General features: G+C 55.3%; 1 protein-coding gene across 3 annotated transcripts in view; it reads left to right on the top strand.

Annotated features, from left to right (window-relative positions):
• Window positions 1–9,917, top strand: part of MICALL1 (MICAL like 1) — a 32,328-nt gene that overhangs the window by 20,371 nt on the left and 2,040 nt on the right. For all 3 annotated transcript variants that reach the window (XM_027871762.1, XM_027871752.1, XM_027871770.1), the window contains 6 exons: window positions 2,335–2,726; window positions 5,272–5,406; window positions 6,008–6,134; window positions 6,525–6,615; window positions 8,022–8,095; window positions 8,524–8,638. In XM_027871762.1, coding sequence (XP_027727563.1) covers window positions 2,335–2,726; window positions 5,272–5,406; window positions 6,008–6,134; window positions 6,525–6,615; window positions 8,022–8,095; window positions 8,524–8,638 — 934 coding nt within the window. The remainder of the gene's footprint in view (window positions 1–2,334; window positions 2,727–5,271; window positions 5,407–6,007; window positions 6,135–6,524; window positions 6,616–8,021; window positions 8,096–8,523; window positions 8,639–9,917) is intronic.

Here is a 9,917-nt window from a genome sequence, read left to right as displayed (position 1 = left end):
CCCCCCGGTGTGGCCAGCCCGGGGCTCTGTCCCCATGGCCCCCCGGCATGGCCAGCCCGGGGCTCTGTCCCCATAGCCACCGAGTGTGGTCAGTCTGCCTCTGAGCGGTCTAGGGAGATCACTCCCCCAGGGGGCCTTGCTCCAGTAACTACAGCTGAGTATCGCCCAGGCGCTCACACCTGCCTTGTCCAGCCTGGGGAGAGACGGCGGCCCGCGAGTGTGGACGATCCCCAAGCGCGGTTCCTCCAGACCTTGTTCCATTCCGTTGGGGAATGGTTCGTGTCTCCCACCAGGGTCACTCGCCAACAAGAGGAAGGGCTTGACCCCAGAGGGCCAGACTAGGGCAGGGAAGGGAAGCTGATGAGAGCAGGCTAGGGGTCAGGGGAAGAAATCCCTGCAGCCAGATCTGTGAGAGTGCAGTGCTCTGTCCTGGGAAACGTAGCGAGTTCCCCGTCCCTAGGTGCCTGCAAGCAGAGACTGAGTGGTCCACGGCAGAGGAGATTCCAATCCGTTCTGCCGTGTATGTCGGCTTAGAGGCCCCGTGAGGCCTTGTCATGCACGAAGCCCCTCCCGAGCCCCCCTCCATGGACCTGGCACTTCTCTGGTGTCTACTCAGAACATACATAGAGGTTGTCTCTGTCAAGAGAATGGATGCTCGCCGAGGGCAGGGTTAGTTTATTTTTCTGTCTTTGTACCCTCAGGGTCTAGCCCAGTGCCCAGCACATAGTAAGCCCTTAATAAATGCTTACTTAGTAGTTGTCTGATTGGTGGAATTGAATTCAAAAGTCAGTCAACAGCTGGACGTTGAGGGTACAAAGACAGAAATGAAACGACCCCTGCCCTAAGGGGGCTTCCATTCTCTTCTACTCACAGCTTTTCCCAGTATCCCACACTCCCCCATTATTCAGATTCATTTGGATTTCCCCTTTTTTTTTTTTCAAACACCTTATGGTATTTTTTATTTTTACATCACCTTTATAATTCTCCCCCTGCCCCCCACCCCCACTCCAGATCCCTTGTAACAAATAGAAAAGGAAAAAAAGTCCCGCAAAGCACCCCTAACCATCAGGGTTCTGGCAGCATATGCAGTATTCCACAGCCATAGCCCCCCACCTCTGCAAGGAGGGATGGAGCCCAAACTGGCTATTGTAATGCCGGCTCAGCAAGCATTGCTTTTTTTTTTTTTTTTTTTGGTAGAATAAATCAGTAAACATTAAGTGCCTACTCTATGCCAGTCACAGTACTAAGTTCTGGAGATACAAATAGAGGCTAGAGTCACTCCCTCAAGGAGCTTACAATCAATTACAATCTAATTCTTGTTCCTCCTTGGTTTTTTTTTCCTTTTTTAAAATTAATTAATTAATTAATTATGACTTATCAACAACCACTTCCATATGCTTTTGAGTTTAAAATTTTTCTCCCCCTTCCTCCCCACCACCCTCCCCAAGACAGCGCACGGTCTGATATGGGCTATACATATACACTCCTATTAAACATATTTTCACATTAGGGATGTTGTAAGAATTAGAACCAATAGGAGGAACCACCAGAAAGAGGAAACAAAACACAACAGGAGAAATAAAATAGCAAATAGTTGGCTTCTGTCTGCATTCAGACTCCATATTTCTTTCTTTGGATGTGGATAGCATTTTCCATCACGAGGCCTTTGGAGATGTCTTAGATCTTTCAGCAAGCATTTCTTAAGCGCTTGTTGTATGCTGGGCAGGACAGGGCTGGGTGCTGGGGGTACAGACCTGGGTACAAGCCCAGGCCAGTCCCTGCCCTCCGAGAGCGTCCATTCTTTTCTGGTCCACGCTCTTCCTGCATCACCACACCCTTTGACAAAGCTTGCACCGGTGGAGGGGAGGAGGGAGACAGTTTGCTGGGATGGAGATGGAAGAATTTTTAAAGCCGAGGTTTTAAAAATGGTACCCAGTAACTAGTGAGGGCGTGACCAAGCTGGAGCGAGGTGTGGGCAGTCTGGTGGGGCTACCGGCCTCTGTCCTGGCAGCCCGGGTCCAGCCCTCCCGTATCCTGTGGCCGTCTGCAGGCGGGCTGGAACTTCTGTATCCATCTTTGTGTAGTGCCCAGAGCTGGGGGGGACCTCAGAGGCCATGGAGGCCAACCCCCCACTTTACAGATGAGGAGACTGAGGCATAGGGAAGTGATTGCCAAGGTCACACGAGGAGAGGTGGGATTTGAACCCAGGCCCTCTGGGCCCTGAGCCAGGGCTCTTCACACTGTGTTAGGCTCCCTTCCAAAGGTTCTGGGCATCACTCGCCCCCAAACCCTGAACTTCTCACCCTCTTCATCCCCCTCTCTTTGTCTCCACAGCTCTGCACCCTGGCAGCCTCCCTGCGCCTCGACTCTCGCACTCAGAGCCGCCCTCTTCGACCCCGTCGCCGGCCCTCAGCGTGGAGAGCCTCTCCTCAGAGGGCTCTGTTCCGGCCTCTGGCGAGCTGGAGCCCCCTGCGGTGCCCAAGAGCTCCTCCGAGCCCACCGTCCACGCCCCTGGGGCCCCCACCAGCCTCTCCGCCACCTCTTCCGTCTCCTTCTCCGAAGACATAGCCCAGCCCTGCCTGGACCAGGCCCCCCCCAGCCCCTCCGCCAGCCAAGCCAAGGGCGCCCCGGGCCCGCAGCCCACCCAGCCCTGCGTCGGGGCCGCCCCCACCCCACTCCTGTTGGTCACAGAGAGGAGCCCTCCGTCCCCCCAGCTGCAGGTGAAGGTGAGTCTGGCCCTGGCCGCTTGTCCCCTCCCACCCCAGGCGGCTACTCACCGGAAGGCAGACAGAACTCTGGGCCCGGCTCTGACCAAGAAGACCCTACCACTTACTGTGTGCCCTTGGGAAAGTCACCCCCCCCCGTGTGCCTCAGTTTCCTCATCTGCAAAATGGGATGATGATAGCACCCACCTCTCATGCTTGTGGGGGGGCCAATGAAACGCTGTAAAGTGCTTTGTGATCCCCCGAGTGTTGTAAACGTTAGATATTGTTGTTATTAGCTCTGCTGGGTGCACGACGCTAAGGAAGCCTGGTAGTGAGACCGGGCACAAGTAACATGATTCCTGTTTTATGAGATCCCGTGAACGTGTCCATGGCAAGGCTGCTCCAGCGTCCCTGAGTCTGACTGAGATAGAGCCTGGGCCTTTTCTGCTCCAGGGCTAGGGGTCGGAGAGCTGGACTCAGCGAGGAGGACCGGGTTCTAATCCTGCTGGTGCACAAACTGGTTGTCGAACCCTGGGCCAGTCACTTAATCTCTCAGTGCCCCCTCCCAAATCTCTGAGACGAGAAGTTACTGAGGAGCTGCTATCTGCGTAGGCAGAGAGAGCTTCCACACCAGGAGCTCCCTGTGCTGGAGAAATCACAGTCGGGTGTTCATAGCCTGCGGGGGCCTGGAGGGCAATCGGTCAGCACCTGCATTTTACAGATGACAAGACTGAGGCCCAGCTGCTTATGTGATTTAGTGCTCAAGGGCACAGCCTTCCCTCCCCTCACCCATTCATTCTCTCCCCTCTGCCTCTGTCTCTGATTCTGTTTCTTTCTTCCTCCTCCCTCCCCGCCCCCCTTCCTCCTTCCCTTCTCTAGCCTGGGTTCCCGGCCCGAGACAAGCCCTGAGGGAACGTGGCGGGAGATGCTCCTCCTGGGCCTGACCATTAGTCCTGGTTGAGCAGACCTGGAACGTGCTCAGACAGTATTGACAGAGATCCCAGATTGTCCTGATCCCCAGGCCAGGTGGCTCTAACGCAGGCCAGGGGATGCTCCGGGGGAGGGGCCGGGGAGGCCCAGGCTGGCCCCAAAAAGTGCAGGCCGAGCCTTCCTTCCTCCCCGGGGGTCAGACTCAGTGTTGGGGAGGTGGAGGGGACCCTTGTGATCAGAGGCCACTGCCCCCCATTGTACTGAGGAGGAAACTGAGGCCCAGAGAGGGGTCACCCGGGCAGTAATGACGGGATCACAGACGGAGAGCTGCCTGTGGAGGGCCACCCCTGCCTCCGGGGCTGGGGAAAGACAAGATTTGAACCCAGGGCCTCTGACCCAAATCCCTTGTTCCTCGCGCCAGGCCCAGATTTCTGTAGTCCTGTGTGGGGAGCCTTCTCCAGTCTGGGGTTTGGTTGTTCACCCACAGTTTTAGCTTTAGGAAGGAAGGAGGGAGGGAAGGGAAGATAATTTAAGTGCCCACCATGCGCCAAGCACTGGGCTGACATGTGCTGTACACACGTTATCTCATTGATCTTCCAAACAACCTGGAAGGGAGGTGCTGGCGTGACTTCATTTCAAAGTCGAGGAAACTGAGGCAGGCAGGTAAAGTGATTTTCCTGGAGTCCAGAGAAGCTGGCTGTTGAACCCCCAGGGGCCCCACATTAGCCGTAGAACCCCTCCACAGCAGGGCTGGGCACTTTCCCAGACGGGGTGTGCCGGGAGGGGGGCCCCTGGAGCACCCACTTTGATGCTGGCAGTCAGCGGCAAACAAGGCCGGGCATCTCTTGAGGGAGGAGAAGGAGGGAGGGGAGAGGAGATTCTTCCAGGATGGAGCTGGGGTGACAGCAGGAGGGCCTGCGGGCCCTGGGTGCCCAGGACAGCTGAGCCGCAAGAGGGGGAGGGTGCAGAGCTCTGCCGGGAAGCCGGGGTGCTTGGAAACTGCTGGTCAGAGTGGGGTGGGGGCCCAGAGGTTCCCAGGGGTTGACAGAAGACCAGATTTGAATCCTGCCTCTCCTCCTTTCCCCTCTTCCTCCAGCTCTCCTACCTGTGTGACCTTGAGCAGTCAATCCATGAGCATTTATTAAATGCCTGCTGTGTGCCAAGCGCTGTGTTAGGTGCTGGAAGTACAAGCCAACACCAAATCGTCCCTGCCCTCAAAGAGCTTGCGTTCCCTCAGGAGAGACACCACACTTGGGGGGGGGGGGTGCTGGCGGCCCTGGGGGATCAGCCGGCCCTGGAGCTGAGCTCAGGAGGGAACAAGGTAGGGGGTCAGCCTGGGCAGAGGCAGAGATGGGAGATGAAGGGTCCTGGGCCAGTCACAGCAAGAAGGCCAGGAATCCTGGGCCGGGGTAGGGGGGAGCGTCGGGTGGTGATGGGCAAACAGAGGAGACTGTCATTGGCCCTGGAGGTAATAGGGAGCCCCTGCAGCTTCGGGAGCTGGGGAGTGACCCGCTCAGATCGACTTTAGAAGAACGCCCCCGGATCTCTCCAAAAGTTAGTGTGACCCAGCGGGCCGCTCGCCGCCCTGATCTCCAGCCTCCGTTCTCAGCCAGCTTCTCTCTCTGGTTGTTTTCAGTCCTCCTGCAAAGAGAACCCCTTCAATCGGAAGGCGTCCCCCATGTCCTCCCCCGCCACCAGGAAGACCCAGAAGGGAGCCAAGCCTGTGCGGCCGCCTGCCCCTGGACACGGCTTCCCCCTCATCAAACGCAAGGTACGCGCTCATCCCTAGCCTCCAGGCCTTGCAGGGTCTTCTGTGAACCACAGGCCCGGAGCGTGGCCTCAGAGCACATCCGGGCCGCACCATGCCTGGAATGAGAATGAAGGGATGGAAGAGCATTTAGGAAGCACCTGCTGTGTGCCTGGCGCTGTGCTGGGCTGGGTGGGGGGACAGCAGCCAGGGTCAGCTCCAGCTGATGGGGGTGCAGGCCTGGTGTCAGCCAGCTACTGACTGTGCTGGAAGCTCGATTTGAACTCGGCTCTCCCTGACTCAGAGGCCAGTTGTCTCTCCACTGGCCCATGCTGCCTCTCCCTTAGTCTCCTCTTTCCTCCTTCTTCCTCCTCTCTCTTTGCTTTTCCCCCTTTCTTCCTTCTCTTCCTCTCATTAAGGATGCTCTCAGTCCAGAGCGTTCTAGAGCGGGCTAGACATGGGTGCTAGGCTTGCCCTGCTCTTGTAAAGCCTCCCCGGGCCTGTGGCTGGCTGCCACGGCTCAGTGACCAGACAGATGGTGGGCGGGGCAGCGAAGTGGGCCTCCCCCTCCCCCTGCCCCTCTCCCTCCCCTGCCTGGGTCCTCACCTGGGGGCCTTTTGGGCAGGTCCAAGCTGACCAGTACATCCCCGAGGAGGATCTCCATGGGGAGATGGACGGCATCGAGCGGCAGCTGGACCAGCTGGAGCATCGCGGGGTGGCCCTGGAGGAGAAACTCCGCAGTGGGCAGAACGGTATGTGGGGTGCCCCGGAGGAAGTGGGCTATGACAGAGGGAGGGCCAGGCACCATGCCCAGGAGCTCCTCGGCCCAGGCTGGGGGTACTGTCTGGCATGGGGAAGGAGGGTCGTGTGGGGCATGGGATTCCCTCTCCTCAGCCCCTGCCCAGTCCCTCTGGGGTGGGGTGACCTCCTGAAACTAGCCAGGCCAGTTTGGGCTGCTTCCAGCTGCTCCCCTCGCCCTCTGGAAACGAATTCTGGAATCCACGGGCTTCATGAGGCTGCACGTTAACGCCTGCCCAGATCCCCGGCCCCGGGAGCTCCGTGGGAGGGCCCCTCGCCAGTGGCAGCGTCCCTGGGCCTCCGAGGGCGGCCCCTGGGCTCAGGCCGTGTGCTTCCCCTTGCAGACAGCCATGAAGATGATCTTTTGGTGGACTGGTTCAAGCTTATTCACGAGAAGCACATGCTGGTCCGGCGGGAGTCGGAGCTCATCTACGTGTGAGTTCACTGGTGGTGGCGGCCGCTTCTCCCTCCCTTGGGTCTCCCCTAAGCTGCGGGGCTGGGAGGGAGCGTCCCTGGGCCTCCAGAAGCAGGCCGGGGGCTTTCAGGCCAGAAATACACCGAGACCTAGTGGGAGCAGAGAGCTGTCTCCACAGCTCTCTCTCCATCTCTGCATCTCTCTGCTGCAGCCAGACACATCTGCCATGGAGAACTTGATCATTTTTTTTAATTAATTTATTTTGGTTTATCAACCATCACTTCCATAAGCTTTTGAGTTTAAAATTTTTCTCCCCCTCCCTCCCCACCACCCTCCCCAAGATGACACACAATCTGATATAGGCTATACATTTACATTCATATTAAACATATTTTCACATTAGTGATGTTGTAAGTAAGAATTAGAACCAATAGGAGGAACCACCAGAAAGAGGAAACAAAACTCAACAGAAGAAAAAAAAATAGCAAATAGTCTGCTTTGATCTGCATTCAGACTTCATGGTTCTTTCTCTGGATGTGGATAGCATTTTCCATCATGAGACCTTTGGAGATGTCTTAGATCCTTGCATTGCTGAGAAGAGCTAAGTCTATCAACGTTAGTCATCGCACAGCGTGGCTGTTACTGTGTACAACGTTCTCCTGGTTCTGCTCTCTTCACTCAGCATCAGACCATACAAGTCTTTCCAGGTTTTTCTAAGTCCATCTGCTCATCATTTCTTATAGCACAATAGTATTCCATTACATTCATATATATTCCCCAACTGATGAGCATCCCTCAATTTCCAGTTCTTTGCCACCACAGAAAGAGCTGCTATAAATAGTTTTGTGTATGTGGGTCCTTTCCCCATTTTATGATCTCTCTAGGTTATAGCCCTAGAAGTGCTATTGCTGGGTCAAAGGGTATGCACATTTTGAAAGCCCTTTGGGCATAGAACTTGATCGTTTTTGTTTGCCTGTTTTTACAACATCTTTACTTGTTTGCCAGAGATTCAGGCCCTGGATAGGGATAGGGAGTGGACTGTGCTGTTACTGGTATGGGGGACTCCCAGGGGAGAAAACCCCCTTCACTAATGCACGTTGCCACCTAATCTGCAATGTCTAGCCTTAGACTTTGCCTAGAGCACTGAGAAGTCGGAAGCAGGATTTGAACCCAGGTCTTCCTAGCTGATTCCCCACGCATTATACCTCCCTTGCCTCTCGTTCTTCATAAAAAAGAATAAGAGGGAAGGTGGGATAAACCATTTCGACAGAAGTAGCCAGGGCATGGACCTAGCCTGACAGCATGAGTATGTAGCGTCCTGCACCTGTAGCCCCCCACCCTTGCAGAGAAGGGCAGCCGCTGGATTCTTGTTCCTGCCGCCAGGAGTGCCCTCCAGGTCTCAGCCTTTTCTCTCTGTCCCTGGCAGCTTCAAGCAGCAGAATCTGGAGCAGCGCCAGGCTGACGTGGAATACGAGCTGCGGTGCCTTCTCAACAAGCCCGGTGAGCACGGCCCCCAGCTCGTCGCTGGACAGCCTCCTGCTGAAGGACGGCAACGAGGCTGGGGCCAGGTTGGGAAAGGGCAGCTTGGGCAGGGCGGCAGGGAGGATGGGGGTGGGGCCAGAATAAGTGGGAAGCCCAGCTGGAACCCCCCTGCTGCAGTGTGTGGGCAGAAAAAGGATGGACGGAAGTAAAGAAGGCGCTGGACTCAGGAGTCAGGAAGACCGGGGTCTTTCCGCCTAGGCTACACTTCTTAGTTAGATAGTGAGCTCTCCATCGCTAGAAGTATCCAAGGGCAGGCCCAGAGAGTCCTCCTGTTGGAGGTGTTGCTAGAGGGATCCCCGCTTTTCTCTGGCGCAGATTAGACCAGATGATCTTGGAGATGTCTCTTCCTGGTCTGAGCTTGTTTTTCTCTCTCCTTCCGTGGGCAGATAAGGACTGGACGGAGGAAGACCGGGGACGGGAGAAGGTGCTCATGCAGGAGCTGGTGACCCTCATCGAGCAGCGCAACGCCATAGTGAACTGCTTGGATGAAGACCGGCAGAGGTGAGGCGGGGGGAGGGAGAGCAGACCTTTGCTGCCGTTCCAGTGATGGGGGTGAGGGGTGGGGAATGGTTAACCCCTCCCCTCATCCCCTCCCCCCAAGTACTTGCACCTGAGGGTTGGGTCTCCCTGGAGGGTTCAAGAAATTCTCTGGGTCCACGCTCCTAAAACTAGACTTCCTGAGCCCCCACCAGTGTGTACCTTGCCTCTGGTCAGTCAGAGGTGACAATAGGCTCAGTGCAAAGGCATTTACTGAAAGGGCATAGACAGAACAGAATGACAAGACATCTCCTTGTTCTCTCCTAGTCCAAGCTGATTGGGGCCTGGGATCTTTTGACCTTTCGTTTATATATTCTGGTCATGGCTTCTTGAGGGAGGTGGTAGATGATGCAGACAGAGGGAAAGGATCCTTCCTCTCATTGCTTACAGGGAATACAGGGCTGAGTGTTGGAGACCAGCGAGGCCTCACTGCTCTTTACTGATTCCCAGGAGCCCGCTGGAATTTTCTCACAGGCTCCCATCTCACAGAAAAGGGCACTTCCAGGCGGTCTTGAGACACGAGGACCAGCCAGCACTAACCACAGGCTCTTCACACTGGGCACTGTTCCTCTGTTTCCTAATCTGTTAGATAAAGGGGTCGACCTCTGACGTTAATGTTCAGTTCTAAATTCTGTGACTTAATAGCTTAAAACTGTACTAAGACTTTTGGGACTTTTGGGTCATTCTGTATTTGTTGAAATGCAGCACAGTTGATAGAGTGTCAGGCCTGGAGTCAGGAGGACTCATTTTCCTGAGTTCAAATCTAGCTTCAGACACTTCCTAGCTGTGTGACCCTGGGCAAGTCACTTCACCCCGTTTGCTTCAGTTTCCTCATCTGTAAATGAGCTGGAGAAGGAAAGGGCAAACCGCTCCAGTATCTCCGCCAAGAAAACCCCAAATGCATCATGGAGAGTCAGACACAAGTGAAAACAACGAAATAACAACAGCAGGTTTTTTTTAATTAATGAGTAATCCATGTGATCTTGGACAAGTAATAGGTCACCTCTGTGGGACTCAGTTTCCTACTCTGCAAAATGAGAGGGTTGGACCAGATCAGGGGGTCTTTATCGTATTAGCGTCCCAGCCTCCTGGCAAATGGCTGACACGCACGTCCCCCTTCTCAGAATCAGGTTTTCAGATTCATTCCACAAGATTACAAGGGAAAGCAACCATCCTGAAAGTTGTCTGTCTGTCTGTCTGTCTGTGTATCTGTCTGTCTGTCTGCTGATCTGTCTGTATATCT

This window comes from Vombatus ursinus, unplaced genomic scaffold, assembly GCF_900497805.2.
Source record: "Vombatus ursinus unplaced genomic scaffold, bare-nosed wombat genome assembly UNPS02003292.1, whole genome shotgun sequence".
Lineage (NCBI taxonomy): Eukaryota > Metazoa > Chordata > Mammalia > Diprotodontia > Vombatidae > Vombatus > Vombatus ursinus.
This window is presented reverse-complemented; position numbering and strand designations above follow the sequence as displayed.